This window comes from Bidens hawaiensis, unplaced genomic scaffold, assembly GCF_021521415.1.
Source record: "Bidens hawaiensis isolate Kalapana, Puna unplaced genomic scaffold, B.hawaiensis_p1.1 tig00008125_1, whole genome shotgun sequence".
NCBI lineage: Eukaryota > Viridiplantae > Streptophyta > Magnoliopsida > Asterales > Asteraceae > Bidens > Bidens hawaiensis.
The window spans coordinates 81,914-109,594 of record NW_027491578.1 but is presented as its reverse complement, the minus strand read 5'-3'; the positions used below and the strand labels follow the sequence as shown (position 1 = coordinate 109,594).

At 35.4% G+C, this 27,681-nt stretch overlaps 1 protein-coding gene across 1 annotated transcript; it reads left to right on the top strand.

Annotated features, from left to right (window-relative positions):
* Positions 1–11,230: 11,230 nt before the first annotated feature.
* LOC143637120 (uncharacterized) lies at positions 11,231–11,863 on the top strand. Its single transcript, XM_077104569.1, has one exon. It carries the CDS (start codon positions 11,231–11,233, stop codon positions 11,861–11,863), a length of 633 nt encoding a protein of 210 aa, XP_076960684.1.
* Positions 11,864–27,681: the final 15,818 nt, after the last annotated feature.

The window sequence follows — 27,681 nt, the reverse complement described above, 5'->3', positions numbered from 1 at the left end:
TTACTTAAATTAAATTTAAAATTTTTAAAAATAAAGGTATGTTATTATAGGAAAAAGGTTAGGGAAATAGAATTGCCTTGAATTCTAAATGTAGTAGATAGAATAGCGGGAAAATAAATATAGATAGAATACGAAACTAAAATTAGATAGAGGTTCCGGGTTCGGGATCTGATGATCGGGTGTGTTCTCGCGAAAGTTACTTATTTCTTTAAATTTATTATTAATTTTATTAACAAAGCTTTGTTGTAAATAATATGATTTAATTACATATGAATACTTAAATATTTATTTGTAAAACTTTTTAGTTTATATAAAGAGATTTGTTTATTTAAATCTAAAAATACGTTTAATGTGTGTGTATATATATAATGTTTAACCAAAGATCTGAAAAACGGTTGTGTTAATGAGTCGGTTTTAACAAAATATGAATCAATTAAAGTTTTATAACATTTATGATCTTAATTATTAAATTAATATGATTAAAGAACAAGTAATTAAACAAAAATCTAAAAATATAGGGCCTGGTGGGATTCGAACCGGCGTCCGTCAGAGCATAGAGCCTTATCCATACACACCCACCAGCTGCTTTAGGGTGTCAATTGGTTTTATTATGAAAGCGGATTACTAAATATTATAACTAATAAAAACCCTAAATTACCTATGAAACCTAGCATCGTAATTGATTAATCTGTTAACTTTTAATTCGATTAACCATAGGGGTTTCGAACAGCAAGGTACTGCGAACCTAAACATACAATTAATTACCTCGAATGATGCTTGCAAGATGGTTAATCAAGAATGAACAGGGCCGGCTAAGAACGAACAACGAACGTGTATAGGAAGGCTGCTATAATCCGATTCATGTTAGGGGTTTTGTAGGCGATGTGTTATAGATCGTATATGTATGTTTAATTGAGTTATTATTGCGATGTGTTATAGATCGTATATGTATGTTTAATTGAGTTATTAGTGTCGTTTTAATTAGGAGTGGCAACCTTGACCCAAACCATTCTAAATGGGTTAATTTGGGTTGTTTTAAAATTCAAATGGGTTGAACTGGGTCATAGGTTTTAATTAAATGGGTCAAAATGGGTCACTTGAAATTCCACATTCTTATTTTTGGGTCAAAATGGGTTGACAAATTTAACTACATGGGTCGATGTGGGTTAGTGTATTAAGGAAAAGTGACATGTTTGGGTTGAAATGGGTTTTAGATTGGAACGATATCGGTTTAGGTTTCGGCTCGGATCAGCTTTCATGCCGACACGAGTTTTAGCATTGGACGGGTTGGGTTTCGGTTTCTTTTGAGTTTTCGCACTAGACGGGTCGATTAATGTTTTTGATTCGTTTTCGTCGACAATTCGGTTTCGGTTAATTTGTCGGTTTTTTTTTTTTTTTTTGATGAACGAGGTTAACGGTGAAAATATTTTGGTTTTTTTACTTTTTTCGTTATTTGTTTATATTTTGAGTTATGATTTTTTATTTGTTTTTTTTGAATTTTTTTTTGAGAGATTTTGATCTTAATAGAAATCATCAAAAAATATTCAAAAAAATTAATAAAAAAATCATAACTCAAAAAATAAAACAAAAACAAAAAATGTAAAAAAACTAAAACGTTTCGTCCGTTGTCCTCGTTAAAAAAATCGACAAATTAACCGAAACTGAAATGTCGATAACAACGAAACAAAAACATGCTGAAACAAGCTGTTAAGTGATGAAAGGAACTGAAAAATCGCTAAAGCAAGCTGTTAAGTGCTGAAACGAGCTATTAGATGCTAAAACGAACTGAAAAATCGCTTAAACGAGTTGTTACGTGCTGAAATGAACTGAAAAATCGCTTAAACAAGCTGTTACGTGCTAAAACGAACTGAAAAATTGCTTAAACGAGCTGTTACGTGCTGAAAGGAACTGAAAAATTGCTTAAACAAGCTGTTACGTGCTGAAACAGACTGAAAAATCGCTTAAACGAGCTGTTACGTGCTGAAACGAACTGAAAAATCGCTTAAACAAGCTGTTACGTGCTGAAACAAACTGAAAAATCGCTTAAACGAGCTGTTACGTGCTGAAAGGAACTGAAAAATCGCTTAAACGAGCTGTTACGTGCTGAAACGAACTGAAAAATCGCTTAAACAAGCTGTTACGTGCTAAAACGAACTGAAAAATCGCATAAACGAGCTGTTACACGCTGAAACGAACTTTAAAATCGCTTAAACGAGCTGTTACGCGCTGAAACGAACTGGAAAATCGCTTAAACGAGCTGTTACGCGCTGAAACGAACTGAAAAATCGCTTAAACGAGCTGTTACGCGCTGAAACGAACTGAAAAATTGCTTAAACGAGCTGTTACGCGATGAAACGAACTGAAAAATCGCTTAAACGAGCTGCTAAGCGCTGAAACAAACTGAAAAATCGCTTAAACGAGCTGTTACGCGCTGAAACGAACTGAAAAATCACTTAAACGAGCTGTTACGCGCTGAAACGAACTGAAAAATCACTTAAACGAGCTATTACGCGCTGAAACGAACTGAAAAATCGCTTAAATGAGCTGTTACGAGCTGAAACAAACTGAAAAATCGCTTAAACGAACTGTTACGCGCTGAAACGAACTGAAAGCTTAAACGAGCTGTTACGCGCTGAAACGAACTGAAAAATCGCTTAAACGAGCTGTTACGCGCTGAAACGAACTGAAAAATCGCTTAAACGAGTTTTGACCCAAATTCGTTTTGACCCGTTCCAACCTTGACCCGTTATAACCTGAACCTGTTAACTTTAACCCGTTCCGACCCGAACCAAAACAACCCTTTTTTAAGTAACCCATTTCGACCCTAACCCGTTTCGACCCTAACCCGTTTCAACCCTAACCCGTTCCGACCCATAACCCGTTTTGACCCAACCCAACCCATTTGCCACCTCTAGATTTAATGTATAACAATAAACGAGTAAAAGGACGGCTTCGTTAATAGGAAATTAAGAATCATTATTGATCGTGTTACCATAAGAACAGTGTCGGCAGGACGGGTTTGGAAAGAGCAATACGATTTCCTTGATCAATTCCATAATTTGGACGAAAATTATGCTTCAAGAAACATAAACGGGTCACGGGTCACATGGATACGGGTATGGGTAATTGGGTTAATGGGTTTATGGTTTATAAAATATAGGATTTGCAATCAGGTTCTTGGAGAATAGAGGTGGAGACATTGAAGGGTTAAAGTTTAGTGTATGGGTTAAACTTGAATATTTTTAAAGTTAATACATATATTATATAGATATAATAACAAATATTAATTTAATAATATTATCTCGGATAACACGATAATTTATCAACAACCTGAATATGGAAATAGGTCGGGTAAAGGTTATTAGAATAATAAAATAAAATCTCGAGTTGTTACAACAGTCAAGGAACGTGTACCGAAGATTCGGCCGTCAAAGAACAACAAATACAAACCTCAAAAATCGTAGTCACACCCCTAAGTAAAAAAATTAACCGCAACTAGGATTTTATTTAATAGTAGTTTCAAAACGAAACAATTTAATTTAATAGGTAACCATCTTCCCACGTGCACGTACTAATAGAGTAAGAACCATATAACCTGGCAGCCGTAACTCTTCTCAAATCCTGGACTAGGAAAATATCTGAACCACTGTCACACAATCTCCAACTATCAACCTTAGCCGAATGACACGAATATATGACCATCATCTCCTTTAGATTAGCAACTTCCACGAGAACCTCCTATGATAGTCTAGATTTAGACCAAGACCAAACCATATCTACCATTCCCGACTCGTTTGACACCACTCTCACACACAAGGCAAGTTTTGAATCGCTCCAGTTTATATAAATCAGGGAACAAGTCTTTATATAAATAAGGAAAACATGCCCATCTACATGTCAAGCCACAATTTTGTAGTATTTCCCGCACTGACTTTTCAAGCGAATAAACTTGCCAAATCAATACCCAATGAAGAGAAACAATGCCAATATTAGAAATTTTCTGCCACGACCCACAAATGGAAGATCTCGCCATCTTACCATTCACATACAGTCGGGTCAAATGAATTGCGTTGACACCTTTCACCCATAATGAATCCTTTTCAAAACGCCATCTCCACCACCATTGGGCTAGTAATGCTAGATTCATCAGTTTAAGACACCCGACACCTAAACCCCCATAAATCTTTGGCTTAACGACCTTGTCCCAAGCCACCCAATTGCTCTTCTTTTTTACATGAGTACCGCCCCACAAAAAGTTGCTCCTTAATTTCTCAATCTCATCCACCACTTTAGATGGAGCCTAATACATAAAAAACTAATATAGCAGGAGAGTACCTAAAACCGCATTAACTAAGGTAAGTCTACCACCGAATGATAAAGAACTTGCTTTCCATCCGTTTAGCCTCTTTTTAATTAATCCGATCGGTTACCGGATCCCAATGATTTGATAATCTCATATAAGCACCTACCGGTGTGCCAAGAAACTTGACCAGAAGAGACCCTGCCTCACAATGAATGACGACAGTCAACGAGTTAATTTCCGGTTCTGTGACCCGAACACCAAACACCTTGCTTTTGTTGAAATTCACCTTAAGACCGAAGCATCTTTAAATCCCCTCCAGGTTCACCATGTAACTTTTGTTCCATTCGCCAATGAACATGACGTCATCCACATACGTAGCGTGGGAGATAACCAGATCGTTTTTTGGTAACCGAATCCCTCTAATCAGATCTTGTTGAACTACCGAATTCAATACAACATTAAGCCCATCCATGGCGAATTATGAAGAGAAATGGAGCAATAGGATCTCCTTATTTTACACCTTGCTTAAAATTAAATTCCATGGTCGGTGCACCATTTACTAACACCGAGGCTCGGCCCAAAAAGAGACTTGATTGAATCCAAGAACTCCATTTAGAACCGAAACCCATATTCTCCAGCACTGAATCAAGATAAGACCAGTTAACCGAATCAAAGGCTTTATCAAAGTCAACTTTGGTATACCTTAAAGAAAAAAAAAATAGAAACAATACTCTCTAGATTGTAACTTGTTATGAAATTTGAAAATTCTATTGTATTATACGTAATTACTTATTATTTTGTGTTATACTTCTAGCTCCTGGTTGATAGCTTGTTCCAACACTAAAATCTTTAGCCGTTAGAAAAAAAATATTTATGATATGATCAAGTTATTCTATAAAAGGGGACAAAAATAATAAGGATGAGAAAAGTTTGACGTAAAAAAAAACTCACAAAAAATAATAAAAAAAATCATAACTCAAAATTTAAAATAAAAATAAAAAAGTAAAAAGAAAAAAAAAACAAAAACAAAAATGTTCTTCCTATCTTTATTGTTATAAAAAAACAAACCAAGACAAAACAAAAAAAAACAATGTTGAGAAAAAACTAATTGTGTATTTTTATTAATCATTGTGTTTTTTTTCTTTTTCATCATTGAATGTGTCTTTTTTCATAAAATTGTGTTTTTTTTATTGATATTGTATTATGTTACTCAACATTATGTTATTTTGCTCGGTATTATGTCAATTTTTACGTTCAATTGTGTCTTTTTTTATTTATCTTTGTGTTTTTTGTTTATTTACGTCATGATGTATTTTTTCTCGTTATTGTGTTTTTTTCTTCTTTTTTTTAGTGAGAATTACATTTTAGTTTTTTTTTTAATTTTTATTTTTAGTTATGATTTTTTTTCTTGATTTTTTTGTTAAGGTATTTTTAGGTCACAATTTTTTCACATCTCACTTTTTACACAGCTATCTGGGGTAACCCAAAGGTGACCCATACATCTGTGATCGCAATAAGCAATAGGTAGCCCAAACGTACCATCTAATTTTCCAGTGAAAACCCGCAGCCCAGATACCCACTATGGTAAAACCCGGTTATAAATCAGTTCGAATGAAACCTTGTGGTCTACAACCCAAATATTTGCTTCTCCAATTCCAATGTCAGTTGAGCTAAAACTAACATTAACAAAAAAAAAATTATTATACCATCATTAAAAAACGCTTTTTATTAAACTGATTTATGAACTTTTATTTAGGCTGAGGGGTGTGGGGGGCGCGAGAGGGGGCGTGAGTGGGGGCGCCAGCCAATAATATTGTGACGTGTGGCAGAGAGAGAAACTTGATAAGATGGGTGTTGGTAGTGGTGATAGCGCCCCGGGCCATGGTGTGGAGGGGCGCGAGAGGGGGCGCGAGCGGTTTATTTTTTTATTTTTTTATAAATGTATTAAAAAAACGTATTATTAAAAAAACAAGAAATTATTTAAAAAAACACACATTTTTTTGAAAATTCATATAATAAAAAAAACATACTAAAAATTAAACAAACAATAATATTTAATAATAAAACTAATCTAATACAAGATCCTCTGGTCGCGTCGCCCACAAATGTTCAACCAACTCATGTCGAAGATCCCCGTGTATCTCACGGCTCTTGATATTTGCTATGTTATGAAGTTTTTGTTGATCACTGATTGTGGACGGTTGTGGCGGAATGTCACCTTGGTAGTTTTGGCATATAGCTTTGCCCTCGTCTTCTAACGTCATGTTGTGTAGGATAAGACACGTGTAGACGACGTCCATTATCCTCTCCCGAGTCCAATAACGTATCGGGTTCGCCAGAACATAGTATCGTTAGCACCCGATCGATCACGATCACGAGGTGGTGCTCTAACCCTCGGGAGTCGGGGTTGATGGGCTTGATTTTGCAAGAGATTTACCACGGCTGCGGTCAAAACTCCCCCTACATGAAGAAGCAAATCATCCTCTTCGGAGGAGTCGGAATCAGACGAGTACGACGACATTATTTTTAAAAAAAAAATGGGACGATGGGTTGTTTGGAGATTGAAGTTGTGTTTGATATGGTAAAAATGGGTTGATTTAGGGGTATTATATAGGATTTTGTAAAGGTTTTTTTTAAAAAGTTTGAAAGAAATGGGTAATATATAGGAAGTGTTGTATAAAGAAATGGGTAAGTTTGGTGTTTTTTGAAGTTGTGTTAAAGTGTTGTATAAAATGGGTAATATATAGTAGTAGAAAATTTTTTTTTTTTTTAAAAATTAAGAGCCAACGGCTCATTTTATCTTTCAAACGGCTATTTTCACCACTCCCCATGCCCCTCACGCTCAACCTGTCCCGCGAACCCCCTGGCGCCTGCCTCTTTTTCCGCGCTCGCGCCCCTCTCGCGCCTCGGTGGTGTGGTGCTCGCGCCCCGGGGCGCGAGTGGTTGTCCTCTTGCGCCCTTTCTCACGCTCCACACCCCTCAGCCTTAGAAAAAGAAGTTAAAACAAAAGGTTTTTTAAAATATATCTTAACACATTTATGTGGATTGGTAGCTTTATGGTGTCAGGGGTGTTTGCGTCTATCCTTTGAATCCGTACTCTTTGCGTCAAACCTTGATTTCCCCCGGTCGGACTACAGTCTGTTGATTATATGATACTCTTCTCTGATACTATTATTTATTATTTTATAAGCAGAACTGAAATAAATAAGGAAATAATTAATATCATGATTCATGTCTACGAGTAAATAAAATACTTCGGTTACGTACGTACTAATTCAACAGACTTAGTTTTTGAAATTACTGATCAGACGTATAAAATACCACTATATGCTGATTAATTAATTTCAACAAAAACGTGATGATTATTTTTATTTTTGAAAGAACTTTTAACATAATATTAGAAACCCATTAGCAAGAAACTCAAGGGAGAGAAGCCAAACTACATCACCAAGTAATTAATAATAACTAGACGGGTGTCCGCACGATGCTGCGAGAAACACGGCTTTGGTAATCACATTACAAGTTTGTGTGTGTTCATTGTTAAGTATGAAATCGTGAAACATTTCAAACTGGTCATTGGTTTGATTCCACGATTGATTTTTTTCTTTAACCTTTGGCCAACCGATTTCATTTTTTAACGGGGTGGTTTCGGTTTTCGACGACAAAAAGACGTTACTAACGCTCACGGTTTAATTTAAAAGCCATCAGAAGCAAACCACAAACACCCATACATAATATATTTTTTTAACTGAAAAACTATAACAATATGATACTTAAATTAAAGAGAATAAAATGCTTGTTTTTATGGTGCGATGCTTTATAAAAAATATTAACTTATAAAAAAGTTATGGCCGTTCAAATTTCATGGGGGAAGTTGGGTTAAAAATGAAATAAAAAGAGTATATAAGTAAAAGATTAAGGTTCATAGTTGTAAGTATTATTTAAATTTACAAAAATGATTAAAGTTAAGGAGAAAAAAATATAAATATCTTTAATGAATTGAAAATGCTAATATCATTCAAAAGACAATATTATCCTTTTCAACATGCTTTTATGTTGTAAGTTATGTATTAAGTTTTGTAATTTACTTAAAATTAAACGTCTTAATTTGTCCACATTTCCATCGTTATATATAGTATAGATATATAGCTTATAAAACCATCTTGTTTTTTTTTATAAAACTGCCCAAGTTCATTAAAAACCCAAATTCTCCGGCACTAACGAGAAAGGAAATTATTGTGGGTGCTGCTAAACGTACCCCCCTTACTCCATTTTTACTAAATATACTCCCCCCTGAACTTATTATATAAATTACAATTAGCTCTTAACATTATTTATATACATATTAGTCCGTACAACATTACTTTCATTTGATAACCTCCACTACATATATCAAATTAAAAACTATCAAGTATTACTATTAATTTATTTTTTTAATATTAATATTTTTAATATTTATAATATCTTTTTTAAATTTTAATAGTATATGTATTTATAATATCCTTATTTTACCACTTTATCTTTTACAAAATAAACCAAAAACCCAAAACCCAAAACCCGAAACCTGAAACCCTAAACCCTAAAACCCGAAACCGAACCCTAAACCCGAAACCCTAAACCCGAAACCGAACCTTAAACCCGAAACCGGACCCTAAACCCTAAAACCGAAATCTTAAACCCGAAACCGAACCCTAAACCCTAAAACCGAAACCCGAAACCGAACCCTAAACCCTAAACCCGAACCGAAACCCAAAACCCTAAACTCGAAATCATAAAAAGAAATCGCAACTTGTAAAAAAATAATATTAAATCCTTACTTTTGTGCTAATTTGGTAATTATATGATTTCAAGGATTAATATGAAAGTTGGTTTTTCCAAATGGGGGGGGGGTATGACAAGCAACCACGGGGATACATTTAGCCTAACCCATTAATGTTGGCGGGATAAATGCATTAAAAGGGACCAAGCAAATAAAAATCTATTTACCAATGCAGTTTTTCGGTTCCTTTTCAACTATTTAAATGGTTTAATCTATCATTATAATCATCTTCATCAAATCTTTTCCCTCCTCCTCGAGGTGGATCTTTGCTTTCAAGACCGTGTCATGTGATACAACTAATTAATGTAATTTTGTTTTAACATGCTATATATATCTTACATACGATAATACCAATATCATATATTTTTAGATGATAACCCGTTACATTAAAAAAGAGAAGTGGATGATTTTGAAGGTGTGTCAGATCATTAACATTAGTTATATCGACACTTTTTGTTATTTGATTAGCATTATGTGTTTGTGGATCTTTAAGTGAACATCTTTATTGGAGTTTTCTTTATTTCGAAAACCCAACATAACATGAAAAGTTATCTTTAAATGATAGACATCCAAACACCAAGTAACTAAAACATAATAACATGTTAGTAAAATAATTTACTAAAATATCTATCATTATCACCACCACTATCTTCATACGTCTTTGACTCGGTAGTCCTCAAATGAACCTCCATTGTCGTTCGTTGTCATATGTTTTGGTTACTAATGTGGTTAATTTGGTGTTGTTTTAAGATGATATTACGAGACTAATAGTTGGTCCTAGAAAAGAACAGCATAATGTTCAACTTAGGGGGAATATCATGGACAGAGTAGTAGCAGGATAATATGCTGCAGTTAAAAGGCCCCCTGTTTTCCTTAAACCCCTGATCGACACGTCATCTACTGAAAACTACTATTCTGGTGTTTAATATGCCCACCCATTTCCTGGTTAATCACCAAAAATTACTATAAATATAAATTCAATGTTAATAGTTACATCCCATAGTTTTATGTTTACCAAACACAAATAAATATAATTATTATTATGTTTTCTTCTCGTTTAAATGGTTGCTGTACCTATTTGTAGCCTTTAATTGAATTGATGGTATATTGTTATGTGTTATATTAAGAAAAGAAATATGAATGTGTTTTTGGCTATTAACGTATATATGTGCTATATGATAATATGATTTGATATGTAATGAGGGATTAATTATTTGCTAAAAGAATTTATTGTTATAAACTAACTACTTTGCTGGTAACAAATTTTTGATACCCAAGCTTCTTTATTCGTTATACGTTAGGAAAATCACGGGAAAATGAAAAGTAATTGTTTAAGGAGCTAACTGATTTATGTCTGAGCCAACTAGATAAAGATCGGAGGTAAACTGGCTAGAAAAGGATCCAACTTAAGAAGGGCATAAATTAGTTCATTACATTGTAGAGTTACGATACCCATCTACAGTAAGTGAAATAACGTCAACGGATCGGATCATGTTAGAAAAGTTCATAGGCACTTTGAAAAACACAAAGTTTAAGGTGTATTGAATAACCATTTTTTTATTTATCAAATGACAATAATGTCATATTGGAAGTTAGGTCTATCATATTGTTTATTAATGTTAGTTATGTGTGTGTTTAAGAAGAAACTTATAAATTGGTTAATAAATTTTAAAAGTAAACATTTGTAATGCGACAAACAAAAAAGAAGATATAGACACTTTTAATGTAACAAACGAAGTAGCATTCACCAAATACATAAACACTTTCACATACAAAATACCAGATCTGCACAATATAAAAAGAGTCCGAAACATAGTAAAATAGGGCACAATATATTTATACGATTTTTACAATTTTAAAGTAATATCTACAAAAGAAAACGTATTTATTCATCAAATTGCATCAAAGTAATACCGTATTAAACAAAAAAAAAAAAAAATTCAAAATTTTAAACATATTCTTCTTCCTCCACTTTTGCTCTTCCCCTATCTAAAGTACTTCTTGTGGGCCCCCTTCCCTCTATAAAAACCCGCTAAGTTCCATTGTTTTACAAAAACCAATCACCCTAACTCCGTCACCGGAAACCTACCTCCGTCCACCCATAAAACATGGATATCTTCGACATCCACAACATTAAGTCCGAAAAAGATACCGCAATACTACACTACCACCGGTTCAAAAAACTAGCCAAATTATTCCGGCTAGTTGAAGTCTTACTAGCCGTAGTTCTACTGTCATGGGTCTCATCTCGTTTACCATTCGTCGTTAGAATCTCCGGCGAGTACTTCCGGCAACTTATCACCATCATCGTTAGCCCTCTATTCATTTTCTTTATAGGTAACATCATAGTTCTCACTCTCGTAGTCAAATCCGGTGGAAACTTATTAGATATTAATATCACCGGGACTGATTTGTACGAAGAGATTGTGAATAGTGACGTGCCACCGGTTCTTGAACCGGAGGAAGTTGTTTACCAGGATAAGCAAATGATATGTGAAGTAAATACTAAACCGGATCTGGGTCTAAAAGCTTATAAGAGGAGTCAGTCGGAGAAGATGGTGAAAGTTGACAAGAAGTTGAAGCGGTCGGTGACGGAGATTGGTCACCGGAAAGTGGATATTATTCCGGTGGAAGAGAAGAAACAAGACGACGTCGTAGAGGAGTTGAGTAATGAGGAGTTTCAAAGGAGGATTGAAGGGTTTATTGCTAGACAAGTTAGGTTTCATCAACAGGAAAAGTAATCACTTGTTCCTAGTGAAAATTTAATGTGATGGTTTTATTTTATTTTTCCGTACAATTTTATTAAAAAATACGGATAAAGTTGTTATTGAAATTATCATTACTATATATAATGCATCAAAGAGGGTCAAATTAAGACGCCATCTTTAAGTAATTTACAAGAATTAATGCATTATGTACAAGACTAATTAGGGAAAAAATGTAATTATAACATAAAAATCTCACGTGCATTTTCAATTCTTCAAAATAGTTACAAGTTTCATCCCTTAAAGTTATAACTTTGGTCCTTTGTCTTTTACTTATATATTATTTTATTTTCACTTTTAACCCAATTACACCCATGATTTTAAAACGATCATAATTTTTTCGTACGTTAATATTTTTTAAAATAAATGGCATCATAAAAACGAGCATTCTATTATCTTTAATTTGAGTATGATATTGCTATAGTTTTCGAAGTAAAAAAAATTATGCAAAAGTGTTTGCGGTTTGCTTTTGATGGTTTTAAATTAAACCATGAGCCAACTTTACCCATTTTTTGTTGTCGTTGAAAACCAAAACTAAACTATTTCTAATTAAAACCCAACTAAACCAAACCATTACCAACTATTAGGTTCCGATATAGTTTGTACTTCGATAAAAAAATTTGAATTTAAAATTTAAAATAAGAATTATAAATCTGCATATACATTCACTTCAAACTAAACATCAACTAATACGTTATTAAGATAATCATACTATGAACAAAGATAACTTTGGTGACATGAATAATAAACTTTATTAGAATAAATAGAATGTGAAATCATAACAAGAACAAAGATTATAAAAAAACCATACTGAAAATTTGGTTAAATTAAAGTTGTGATAGACGATTTTGCTCGTATTAAATAAAACTTCGGTTAACTATATTTTAACTATGTCTAATATATATTATATCTAATGCTAAATAAGTAATAATTAACATTTTAATATGTATGGTCAGCTCCGGTTTCAACCGTGAAACCAAACTGGTGAACAGTCTTACAGTTTTAAACAAAATATTGAACACCCAAAAATTTGTTATATGATTATAAAAGTATGTGTTTTCGGTTTCCCGCTGCATCGCGCGGGCACTCTTCTAGTATATTTATATTGTTATCTTGTTAATGTACACAGCTTTTACTAGTATCGATTCGATAAACAGTATTTTTTTTGAATTTTAGTTATTAACTTTTGTTTTGAGAAAAATACTAAAAATATAGCTTGTAAATCATAAGTTTCTTATTATTCAAATATTTTATTGTTATTTTACAATGGTTGATATATGGGTTTTTAAAAGCTTATGAAGTTTCTTAATACTTAAATTTTAGAGGCATGTTAAATAATTAAGAGGCTATATTAATAAGTCAACATATTATCGGCACAAGATTATCAAATAGCGAGTCATAAGGCCATGAGGTATACTCTAATCCATATATAGATTAAAGTGACATGACACTTTAAAAATGGATTAAACCACTCTCCACTTGTGTTAAATGTGTTAAAATGGTCTATGGGTTATGCTTTTAACGAGTTAAAAAGAACAATATGCATTAATTATATATTAATTACTAATTGATTTGTTATATTAATTATGTGTTAAATGAGGGGTTAATTACTAACTGATTTGTTATATTAATTATGTGTTAAATGATGGGTTAAACCATTTTCTTTGGATGACATAGAGTGAAAGAGAACAAAATAAGTGATGTAGAGCTTATGTGAAATTAAGATTGGTTAGAGTATACCCTATGGCCTAAGTTGCATGTCTTGTTATTAACTCATAAACTTTCTAATTTTATAAATTCACATTCAAGTTGCATTAGTATAGAAACATAGATAATTAGATCTTCATTATGATTTATGCATGCTATTTATAGTGTGTTATTAATGAAATGGATATTTGATCACCATCATATCATGTAAGTCATTGTAAATTTTACTTATAATGAGAGTTTAATTTGTAAATCATTCCAATTATGTTTTCTTAATCTTCTGATAAATGTAACATAGTGAATTTTTTTTAACGATCAACATAAAATTGCTTAGGTACTTCGCATGGGGTGACCTAATGGTAAAAAGACCATCACCAGCTGTCTCAACCCAGCAGTAAAAAACCCTTAATTAGTGCCTCCAAGTTATATCTAGTTTTAAAGAAAACCCACTCGCCCGAAGGCTAATTGGTGGTAAAACCCGGACACCTTTAGAATCGAACTGAAGATCACAAATATCCTAGTTTCCCTTCATTGAGCCTGTCGCCTGAAATTCATGGTAGTAACATTGTGATATAACGCCTTGTATAGTTGTAGATGATTATTTTTTACCTTTTCTAAATATATGTTTAAAACTTCAAATCATCCATTGCAGGTTTTGCCATGTATTGAATTGGACAAATTATTAGAAAATGTAACATCAGTTTTGTGGATTAAATCATTGAATTCATTCACAACGATCGTAATCCGTAAACTGACGTCGAAGTTTATGGAAGAGAAAAATGGATCAGCTAACTGATTGGTTGATATATACTCTCTCAGTTTTTTATTTCTTATGCTTCAATAGTTATAGTGCATACGAATCTTATAAACTTCCATGACAAGTTGACACGTTTAATTGAAAATGGAATTGAACATTTCTTTTAATTTAACGCAATTAAGGCTAACGATTGTGGTAGTGTGAAATGTTAAAAAAATAATAAAAAATGGTGATGGCATGTAGACACCACATGTACATTGATTGTTTCACATTTCACCCCCAGTAGGAGTGACTAAAAAATATTTTAAAAAGAAATTATGATAAAAAATTATTTAAAAAGCAATTATGATGTGTAACTAAATGATTGGTTGGTTTATTCATTGTTAATAATAATTAATAAAAATTTAACCTAAACTCGCCTCCATGCCCGCGGCCATTTTGCCGGAGTTGTCGACTTGGCAGGGCTTAGCGCCCCTCAATTACAACACAAACTCTTACCATGTTTTTTCAAGTATTCTTCGGTATGGTTACTTGGTTGTTAATTTGGATTGAGTCTATATTTGAACCTTCTTCATTTTAACAGTTGGTTCAAACTAGTTGAACCAATAAACTAAGCATGGGGAGTTGAACATTTATTTTTCTTAATTTTTGAATTATTAAGAAGGTCGATTTGTTGACATATTAAGTTATGAAATATAAACATATATAGGTATAAGTATAAACAAAATGATTAAAACATAATAAATACATCTACACATGACACAATGGCATTATTGTTTAAAGGACATTTTTTGTAGCATTTGCTTGGGTAAAAGGGTATGAGGATGATGCAAATTGTCCCAACAAATGTAGATATGGAGGGGTAAAACAAAAGGAATGTGTTCCTGATTCATGAAACAAGTGGTGAACATGCACGTCCATCATGATGATGATGATGGGCATGATTCAAAGGGACTTGTTCACTATTGCAGTTTCAAACACTACAAACCTAATCGATTACACACCATCATTTTGCGTACAACCTTTTCAGGTTAAATTACAACAAAAGAACTAAATTTGTTTCTAATATTATTATTATGCTCTTCGAATATGCGACTAATGGAAATGGTCGTCATGTCTTATTATACGTCAATCTTGTTGGTCTTATCATCATATATTTTTTAACTGTTGGATTATAAAACAGAGAAAAGACTAGCAAGAAACTAGTAGGAGAGAATTACAAGTACATGAGAGAGTTAGAAACCACTCTACCCAACTAACGTTTATCTTAATATTTCTATTTATAAACCACAAAAACGAAAAGTTGACAATAGAATAATAATTGTGTCCTTACGAGTTTGATTGGTTTGGAAGACACTTATCATTTTTGAATCGCTATAACACTCACCGTGTTGTCATAATAATAACATTGGCCACACATTTTAGCGAACTTCAATTTTAAAGTATCGACCCATGAAACAAGATGAACCGGAGATTTTGAAGCCATCAAACTCAAATACAATCATCTAGCAATGGATTTCAAGCTCTTTCAGCGATAACCCAACAAATGAGTCGTTGTCTCGAAATCCTTTGCACACAACAAGCATAAAAGCGTTGAAACGTCAATTCCTTTAAAATACAAAATAGAGCGTGCGAGTAGGGATCTGATCTTTCAACTCCCACCAAGTCATATTATTCTATCTCGATCACTAGCTGGTAGAATAAAATGATCATGATTGTGAATTCTTTTAGATAAATTTCTTTATAATAAACAGGTTTAAACACAAATCACAATTTTTGTAAATAAATTTATCCCGACAAAGAGAAAGAAGCTCACCAATTAATCTTGATTAATATTGTCCATTTAATTAAACAAATTCATTTACAAATTAATAAAAAAAACGTAAAATAATTTTTAAGAAAAAATAATCACACGCATTATGGGGTAATTATGAATCACTATCCCATGCTTTGCCCCATCCTTGATTTTGAAAGATAGAAAGTCTTGAGTTTACTTTTTAATAATCGTACTTTTATCAAAATTAATGTTACATTTTCTATCCTTAATCTTTACTATATAATTATATATTGATAAAAATGGGAGGCGTTATGATGAACCCTTCCACCATGAAAGACAAAAGAAGTTTTTGATGTATAATTAGTTATGTCATTGGATGCTAAAAGTGATCTTAACACATCATTTTTCCATCTTCCCCAAAAGATATATGTATACGTCAAACACCATGGCCCTCCCCATTCTTCTCTTTGTTTCCTTTTATGTTCTTTTCTCTTAATAATTAATATGCTAATGCTAATGTTTTATGCAATGTAACAAAGTTGAGATATTTGTTGATGGTAACTATAAGAAATTATTGATGGGTTGAAATGAACTCACGCTTGATAATTGTTTTAACCAAAACCGATTGATTATGGTTTTTGAAAGCTGAAATATTTGGGCATGGTCCGGCTTAAATCTCATCGAATCATACCAAATCATACCCTACGACGTTGTAGAGTAAGATCTAAACCATGACCTCCTCTAAAGCCGATGTTAATAAAATGTGGATTAGCCATTACAACACATAGATATATTCTGTATACACTCCTAAAATTATATTATATCACATTTAAATATCAAGGTTTTATATTAATCTCTTTTTTTCTCTCGTCTCCACAACTTTAAACAATAATAATTAGATTAATCTGCAATTAAAAATTCTCATGCTTCCGTTCAAAAGATAAAATGGTGTTATAGTTGTCCAATTTAAAGGATACATGAAGTGGTGGGTACCAATTAATCATCATTAGGGTACGTTTTTTATATCTTCTAATGAAAATGATGTTATTTGCGACCCATTAATTCTTGCAAAAGTGCTTTCATGTTTTTATTTGAATATTGAAACCAAACCCTACCAAATAGGCAAATAACACATTATCACCATTTAAACCGAATACTTTTTCATTGAATTAATTTCATATATACCCTTATAAATAACATAAATATCATATGTATTCAAACAAAACTTGAAATATCATATGCCCTTATAAAGTAACTAAAATATCATATATCTCCTTATAAAACAGTTAAAGTATCATATATACCATTATTCATTAAAAATAATTTAATAAATGACCATTTTATCATTATTTTTCAAAATTTAACTTTCATATATGCACATTTTTAATGAATAGACCATTTTATCCCTTTCAATTACATAATGTGTTTATACATTATGCTATTATCTTAATTTTAATAGACTTTTTTCCCACCTTTTAAATAGAAGAAGTCGAGTAGGTCGATTGTTTCGCTCCTGTATCTTCCAAAAGGAAAAAAGATCTATGAGAGTTCTTTCCTGAATCCGAAAGAGAGTACTTGGGTTCTCCCAATGATTAAAATCTATCTTTATTTCATTTCTATGATCGATGATCATAGACGGCCTCTTTACCATTATGTATAAATGAAAAACTCACATTGGGTTTAGGGATAATCAGGCTCGAACTGATGATTTCCACCACGTCAAGGTGACACTCTACCGCTGAGTTATATCCCTTCCCTGCCCCCATCGAGAAATATAACGACAACCATATCGTCTCTGGTCACTTCTTCCAAATTACAAACTATTCGAAGATTTATCGCATCTAATGGCCTACATTATAAACCTTTTATCGCATCTAATCAAAGTAGAGTAATATGGTCATTTTTAAATTTTTTAAATGAATTGGGTATATATTAATAACTTTCCAAGGATATATGTGATATTTTTATTTTTGTAAGGGTATATATAAAACTGCCCCCTTTTCTATTTGTCAAAATGTAGTACAAAAATTAGTAATACGATATACTTCCGACATTAAGGGGTAGAGTGATTGTATTAAATTGCTACATCTGAATCAGTTAAAGGTAAAATGTATTTTGTTCATTAAAAAGACGTCTATCATTTAATAGTTTATGCAGACTCTTAATTTTAGAGACATGCTGAATGTTGAATGACTAAGATAATATCTTTTTTATTCAAACATACCTCTTAATGATTACATATGAAATTATAGTACATTCCCTGAATGTTTAAACTTGTCACAGTGGACATCTAAAATGCATCGCCTTGCCATAGTGGCAGGAAAAAATAACAAATTACACTTATTATTTGTTTTTTAGAATGACGACTTTCTTATGTGTTAAGATAGTGTATTCGTCAAATTTGGAGAGTCTTGTTACCCACTCATGTTATCTTAATCGGGTCCACGTTGGATTCAGAGTTTGGATTGGGCGTCCCCTGGGATCCCATACTGTCGGCGGCCACTTGACAACCGTTTTGCCACAAAAAGAGCAGAACTCTTTGGCGTAACACAAGGTATGACGAAAATCCCGGGTGGGGGCTTTGGATTCGTACTGACAACCTCTTTAGGCCTAGTTCAACTGGTTGGCGTAATGAAGGGTGGGTTGTTAGGAAGATGGGTTTTTGACCTGCAAGAATTCGAATTCCGGTGAATTGGTGGTGGTTGGGGTTTCAATTGAAGAGAAGAAAATTGCTTGAGTTGAGTTACGTGGAGATGAGGGATTGTGTACTATTATTATTGTTAAATGGGGTGATTGGAATCCACGTAATATGACTAAAGGCAAAAAAGAAAATAAAAAAAGACACTTCATATGCTAACACATCAAGCCACGTCAGCATTATAATAACGTCGTTAACTATTTTTAACGGGGGGATCATAAACCAAAAAAGATGAAAATGTGAGACTGCTAAAGGGAAATAACTCGGGTGAGATTATTATTGGCCAATACATAAAAATTAGGATTAATTTAATCCAATTTGCCTAAATAATATCGTCTTCATATCCCTTTCTCACATTTCTTTTTGGCCCTCAATCTTTTATTAAAAACACATCTTAAATCTTAAATATATACTAACGAAACCATTAAAAGCTCTCTGGTTACTGCGTATATTTTCTTAAGCCATTAGATTGTTTTATTTATAAATGAAGGTTTCTTATGCATTTGATTGAATTCACAGGTAAGGGTCTCACCAAACCCAGATAGCCCTTAAACGGATTATAACATCTTATTAAATTTAAAATTAATCTCACCAAATATTTGATGTGAGAATCTTATAAAAATAGAGATATACTAAAAATTAATATACAATTTAAAAAAAATATATTATTTATAATTAAGAACAATTTTATGGTAAAAAATAAGCGGACCTTGGGAATCACCAAACCCAGATAGTTTCTAAACCGGTTTATACCATCTCATTTATTTGTGAAACCTTTTATCATCAAACTATTTGTATATTATTAACTTTTATACAATAAATAAAACTAAAATTCAAAAATATATAAACATTAGAAACGAATAATATAAAACAAATCCCATAATATGGGGGATTAAAACTACTCTTAAATATATATTAACGAAACCTTTAAAGTCTCTATGGTTCCTTCATACATCATCTCAAGCTACCAGATTGTTTTATTTGTAAATGGAGGATTTTCATGCATTTGACCCGATTTCACGGGTATGGATTTCACTAAACCATGATAACCCTTCAATAGGTTATAACATCTCATTATATTAAAAAATTAATCTCATCTAATATATGATACGAAAATCCAATAAAATAGGGATATATTAAAAATTAATATCCAATGTTTTAAAAAAAGATATTATTTATGATTAGGAAACAATTTTACGGTAAAAATTAAACTGAGCTAGCATGAGTGTCACCAACCCCAATTAGCTTTTAAATGAGTTATAACATCTTATTTATTTGTGAAACGCTTTCATTATCAAATCCTAAGTATATTGTTAACTTCTTTACAATAAATAAAATTAAAAGCCAAAAAATATATAAATATTAGAAAGAAAAAATGAAACAACTCCCGTAACACGGGGGATAAAAACTAGTTTTTATAGAATGATACATTTTTTTAAACGACCAACAAATCCTCTAAATGGGCTACTGACTAAATTCATCGCATTGGGATATACTTGTCTTCCGACCCGAGAAAAACTCTCACTTAAGGCCGACACCAGTTAACACTCGCTTGAAGGCACGACAGTGTGGTGAGATAAAACTCGTTCGGTTTAAGGATCCAACTAGTGAAAGTCACATACTCGCCTAGTCTCCCATTATCACTCAAGTGTCTCTGAAACTAAATGTTGTGGACATCAATCGAACATGGGTCACATAAAATATAAATTTTTTTCTTACCACTTCATCACTAGTTCATTGGCTATTAAATAATGATACATTTGATAAAAAGACATAAATTATACTAATGATACATTTGTTTTAATATATCTCTTGTATTAAGAAAATTGAAATCTAATAAGAAAATATTTGAAGCTAACAAGTAGTAGATTATAAAACCTGTATTGTTGGAACCAAATTCATCTTTTTTAACTGAAAATATATGTTATAATTCTAGTCGATCATTAAAAATATCTTGATGGCCACGGCATATTTTGTGGTGTGCATATCGGACCTTAAACTTTAATTTACATATCCCTATGCTAATAGACTTAGTTTCTATTTTTTCTAAATGTTTATTTTTTGTGTAGAATAAAATTGAATATTCATGTAAAGAACTATTTCATTCCTTAGCACTGACCCATTTCATTCTACTTGTCATTCCTACATATCAAACGTCGCTACCTAAATGTTATCTTGTTAGAAAGACAACTTCTAACCTAAAAATAATAGACATTCTCTAGTTCTGCTCATAGATGCATGCATCATATGGCCGGTTTAAAATATGATACAAGTCAAGTTAGAAGAAAGTTCATCTGGTATGTATTCCTATCAATTTGGGGGTGTTTGGGATTCCTTATTTTCCACTCCTTATAACTTATTAAGATGAATAAGTTCTTTTTTCTCTATTTTAGTGTTTGGGAAGTAACAAGTCCTTATGCATTTCTCCTTATTGGTAAGGCTAAAAAATGGGTTTTGTATAAGTTGGGATATCCTAACTTATCTCCTTATCCATTTTAAATACCCAATTCACCCTTCTTCCACCAGCTCCCTTTCATTATTTCACCCACCCTGCATATCATTATTTCACCCACCCACCCTTAACACATCCTCCTACCTCTCTGCCGATCATCAACATACAAATAAATCTTCCAAAATGCGTTTTGATGATGATGATGATGATGATGATGAATCTTTCAAAAATCTGCTGCTGTTGATGCTTTCAGAGGTACCCATTTCTCATCTTTACAGTTAGGTTTACAATTTGGTATTCACATTATTAAAGCTGCTTCCATTCACTCGGATGATAATCGGTCTAAGCTTCATAAAGTTAGGAACTTGAATGATGCACTGAACCTGTTCGATGAAATGTCTCAAACACGCCCCCTGCCCTCGGTTGTTAAGTTTAATTAGCTGCTAACTGCTCTTACTAAAATCAAACATTACACTTGCTCTCTTCATCTTTTCAACCAAATGTGTGCAATTGGTGTTCCTCTTAATGAAGTTACCATTAACATTGCAATCAAGTGTTGTTGTCAGTTGCATCGCATCAATAACCAAATGTGTGCAATTGGTGTCCTTTTTGGTCATTTTACATCAATAAGTTAAACCAAACACTTTTTAAAAAATAACTTATTGGCTTATGTTAATCCAAACACTTTTTTTAAAACTCCTTATCAAATACTCACAAGACCTTTTCACCTTACCACAAAAAGTTCTTTTCACCTTAAATAAGGAATCCCAAACAAACCCTTAACATAAATTTTGGATAACCAGTTGGTCCCTCTAGTTCCACCCGTATATGTATGTATCATATGACCTATCTTTGATGATATCTGAAGAGGTATGCACCCACCTTAACATCGAGCGAGGCGGGTCAACCCACAAGATATAGACAAGAGGCTTGAAATCAGGATGTCATGAAGACACAAAGCCAAAACCTATGCGCGTGGCGCATATCACATATGCTCACGCATCACATATGCTCACGCATATCACATATGCTCACGCATCACACATGCTCACGCATATCACATATGCTCGTGCATATCACATCTGCGCGTGGCGCATATCACACATGCTTACGCATCACACATGCTCACGCATATCACATATGCTCGTGCATATCACATCTGCGCGTGGCGCATATCACATATGCTCACGCATATCACATATGCTCACGCATATCACATCTGCGCATAAAACATCTGCGCGTGAGAATAAAGAGAAGACCTTGCGCATCCCCAGGATAGGCGCATATCACATGCACACAACCAATCACGTCCTTATCCAAATCAGGATAAGGACAACCATGACTGTGCCCATCAGACAACCTTCCAGAAGGTATCTTTTAAGGAATAAAGAATGTGCATCACACATGCTTACGCATCACACATGCTCACGCATATCACATATGCTCGTGCATATCACATCCGCGCGTGGCGCATATCACATATGCTCACGCATATCACATATGCTCACGCATCACATATGCTCACGCATATCACATCTGCGCATAAAACATCTGCGCGTGAGAATAAAGAGAAGACCTTGCGCATCCCCAGGATAGGCGCATATCACATGCACACAACCAATCACGTCCTTATCCAAATCAGGATAAGGACAACCATGACTGTGCCCATCAGACAAACTTCCAGAAGGTATCTTTTAAGGAATAAAGAATGTGCTGATGTTGACAGCTGCCAATGAAGGGTGGACAACTCAGCAAAGCCCATGTGCCACCACGTGATATCACATGGGTCAGGTGAAATACCTTGGTCAGAGAATAATCAATGAAAAAGCACCAGGTGTTCTAAGTACACGTGGCGCGAAGCAATAGGAGGAGGCCAAAAAGGCCCTAATTGGGTCTGAGCCCAATCATTGGAAACCCTAATACTATAAATACCACACCACCTCCACAGGTGGAAGGAGGCAAGAAAATATATTCTAAGTCCTTACTCATTTTCACATTCTTATTATCTTCTCCTACAATATCTTATTCTCACACCGGAGGGTTACCCCAAAGAGGACCCCTCTGTCCCTTTCTGAGGGGTAAGTTCACGGTGCTGCTCGTTTTGTAGGTGGAAGGACTCATATTCCGGAAAACCATCGGTGATATAGCACACTCATACCCGAGGAACGTTGATCGTATACAAGTAAATCGATCCACGCTTCTTCATTGGCGCCATCACCTGTTACAACGGCAACAAAACCACTATTTTCTCTCTGAAAATCTTCACCATGGTTTCCGGTGTTCGAAACAATGATCAAGTTCTGGAGGATAATGAGCTTGAGGATGTTAATGAGGGACATCAGGTTCTGAGGGCGCCGCGTAACACTGCGCGCACCACCAGTAACCATCCCTTCAACACAACACCTCATAGCCAGACTGAAACTCCTCCAGACGATCTCACGTTCCAAAATCTGACTGGTGCAAAACAAAAAGGGCCAATGGGCCCGGAAGATGAAACCAATGACCCTAAAGAATGGCTCATTAACGAACAACGACGTTTAATGGACAAATACAATGAGCTGGTAAAACACAAAAAGTTAGCCGACTTAACACAAAGGCTCGCATTTGATAAGCAAACCATTCAGGGAACAACAAAAAAGGCGCGCGCGCCGGAAGACGGTCATTCTGTTCACACAGAACAAGCTGATGTTAGTGATGAGGAATAGGTGCACAGCATGAAGAAGACGCGTGATACTCATGCAGGGGGTTCACAGCTTCGCGCACACATGCACATAGCACCTGGAGCCAGTGCTGATATGGATTTATACACACCATACAACCCACAAGCTAAAGAGCAAGTGGACGTAACCACACCATATAGGCCAGCCATCTTGGTAAAACATTCAAAATTCACTGAGCGCATCGCGAAGGCTCCCATTCAACACAAAACCAAGATGCCAAGTGGTTTAGGCAAGTACGATGGTACAACAGATCCAGATGATTTCTTACAAGGTTTTTATAACACTGGAAACCTAGAAAGCTGGACGATGCCAACATGGTGTCACATGTTTGCTCGCTGCCTCACGGGCGCAGCGCGTGTCTGGTTCGAAAGCTTGCCGACAGGACAAATCGATGGGTTTGAAGAGCTATTGGAAAAATTCCAGGCTCACTTTGTACAGCAGCGCAGACACACGCGCGACCCAGATGACATCATGCACTGCGTGCGCAGGAATGATGAAACCATTGAAGACTACATAACTCGTTTCAATCAGGAATCTCTTGCAATTGGAGGCATCACTGAACAACTCTTGCGCGTGGCCTTTATACAAGGCGCGCGCAGTGATCAACTCCGCAGAGCTCTCGTGAGCAGAGAAGGCATGCCAACCACTTGGGCTAAGCTTATGAAGGCATCGCGAGTCTTCGCGCGAAATGAAAAACAAATTGCCCAAGACAGAGCAAGAGATAGAGGGCATCAAACAAAAGCGCCACGCAACAATGAAAGGAGGGGCAAACAAAACTCCGTATGGTCCAGGTTGCAACAAACCAATTATTCTCCCGCAGAAAAGCAAGCGCAACAAAGTTCACCCCAGCCCCAAAAAGACATTCTTAATCGCGGAGAGGGTGACAAGAAGGAAGGCGGCATGGAGCATAATAGACCTCTACCAAGAATATGGACTCCCCTCACCAAAACGCCTTCGCAAGTGTTAAGCACAGAGAATGTCCAGTTTAAAAGCCCCAGGCCATTACTCCATAAAGGACCACCAAACAGTGGCAAATATTGTGAGTTTCACAAATCCACAGGGCACAACACCGATGCATGCCACCATTTGAAGGATGCGATCGAAAAAGATGTGAAATCAGGTAAGTTGGCTCACCTAGTAAAAAACCCAAGACCAGAAAACGAGCAACCAGACGGAGCCTCGGCCAGTAAAAAATTCAAAAGAATCTGTGTAGCCGAAGGAGGAAGGCAAGGGCAAAGATCGAGGAAGAGAAGCGCGCAAATCCAAGGGGATTGGCGCGAGCAATAAGTAATCTTTCCAAGAATCAGAGGAGGCCCGTCTAGCAGCAGTCCTCTAGTCATCACTGCACACATCGCTCATTATGAGGTGTCAAGAGTCCTGGTGGACACTGGTAGTGAGTCAGACATCATGTATGAGCAATGTTTCAGGAAGTTGGATCCAGAAGACCAAGCAAGGCTCGAAGTTGTGAGTGCACCAATCTCAGGTGTCTCAAATGAAATTATTCACCCCCTAGGTCAGATACAATTCGAACTAACTATGGGGGATGAGAAGCACAAGCGAGCTGAAATTGTCAACTTCCTGGTCTTGCCCACCACTTCATGCCATAGTATGATCTTGGGTAGAGGAACGATTGCCCAATTCAACGCCATACCGTCACCAGCGCATGGCGCGTTGGGGTTCCCAACACCAACGGGAGTAACATTTGTGTATCGAGATCATTTATGCGCAGTAACAAGTATACCTCGAGAAGGGAGAATGAAGCTTCCAGTGGCAGACAACGCGCCAGAGGAATGGATTCTCAACCCAAAATTTCCAGAACAAACAATCACAATCGGAGCTACGATATCAGATGACACAAGGGTGAGAATGAAAAGATTGCTCACAACGTATACGTCAGTCTTCGCATGGCAATATTCTGATATGACTGGGGTTCCGCGAGACCTGGCGCAACACTCTCTCAACACATTCAAGTCTGTAGAGCCAATTGCTCAAAAGAAAAGAGTCATAGGAGACGAGAAGGCAAAGGCCATGAATGAGCAAGTAGAAGATCTATTGCGCGCGAATATCATTCGCCCAATACGATACCAAACATGGGTAGCCAATCCTGTGATGGTAAAGAAGAGCAATGGGTCATGGAGAATGTGCATTGATTTCAAGGACCTCAACAAAGCGTGTCCAAAAGATTGTTACCCCCTCCCAAACATTGACGCGAAGGTGGACTCTGTGGCGCCATTTAAGCTCAAATGCTTCCTGGATGCCTATAAGGGCTATCACCAAATTCAAATGGCACAACAGGATGAAGACAAGTCTGCTTTCAGAACTGACAAGGGTGTTTTCTGTTACACAAAAATTCCCTTTGGTTTGAAGAATGCAGGAGCCACTTACCAGAGACTCATGGACCCAGTTTTCAACGAGCAAATTGGAAAAAACTTAGAAGTCTACGTGGATGATTTGGTGATTAAAAGCAGGGAGGAAAAACAAATGCTCAAAGACATCGAAGAAACCCTTCGGCGCCTAAAGGAAGTAAACATGAAGCTCAACCCGAGCAAGTGCACATTCGGCGTGGAAGAAGGGAAATTTCTCGGCGTAATGGTCACCAAGGATGGTTTCAAGGTGAACCTAGAGAAGGTGGAGGCTATCCTCGACATGCCCTCACCATCCACCATGAAGGAAGTTCAAAAGTTGAATGGTAGATTGGTATCAATTAACAGGTTCCTAGCGAACCATGCAAGCAAATCTACCCCATTCATTAACACATTGAGAAATTGCTTAAAGAAAAGCCAATTCAAGTGGACGCCTGAGGCCGAGCAAGCTTTCAGTGAGATAAAAGAATGTCTGATAAATCTGCCTGCGCTCACAGCTCCACTACCTGGTGAAACTCTAACGTTGTACCTGTCAGCAGGAGAGCGCGCCGTTGGCGCAGTGTTGTTGGTGGATCGCAAGGGAATCCAAACACCAATCTATTATGTAAGTCGGGTGCTGACAGATCCTGAGACGCGCTACACCATCATAGAAAAGTTAGTTTTATCACTAACGCATGTGTCGCGCAAGCTTCACAGATACTTCAATGGTCATCCTATTGAAGTCCTGACTGATTACAACATCCAGCAAGTCTTGCGACGTCCTGCGCTCTCAGGAAGGCTGACAAAATGGGCGCTGGAATTAGGGGAGCACACGATCACCTATAAGCCTCGTCCAGCAATAAAGGGACAAGTCTTAGCTGATTTCATCGCAGAAATCCCTAAAGGAAAAGTCAAAGAGGCTCAGCGCGAAGTAGACCCTGCGCAAGCCAATAATGAAGAAAACGTTTGGAGATTATTCACTGATGGAGCTTCAAACAACGAAGGGTCTGGCGCAGGCCTCAAACTGGTGGATCCAGAAAATCATGAGTATACCTACGCAATCAGGTTGGATTTCAAGAGCACCAACAATGAAGCTGAGTATGAAGCCCTGCTGGCTGGTTTGCGCATCGCGCGCAAGTTCGGAGTCAAAAAGCTAGAGGCTCATGTAGACTCATACTTGGTAGCAGCACAAGTCAATGGCCTTTATGATGCCAAGGAGAACACCATGCCTCTGTATCTAGAGCAGGCGAAGAAACTCACCGAACAATTTGACTTTTTCAGAATCATACACATTTCGCGCAGCGAAAATAAGTCTGCCGACGCGCTGAGCAAGATGGCATC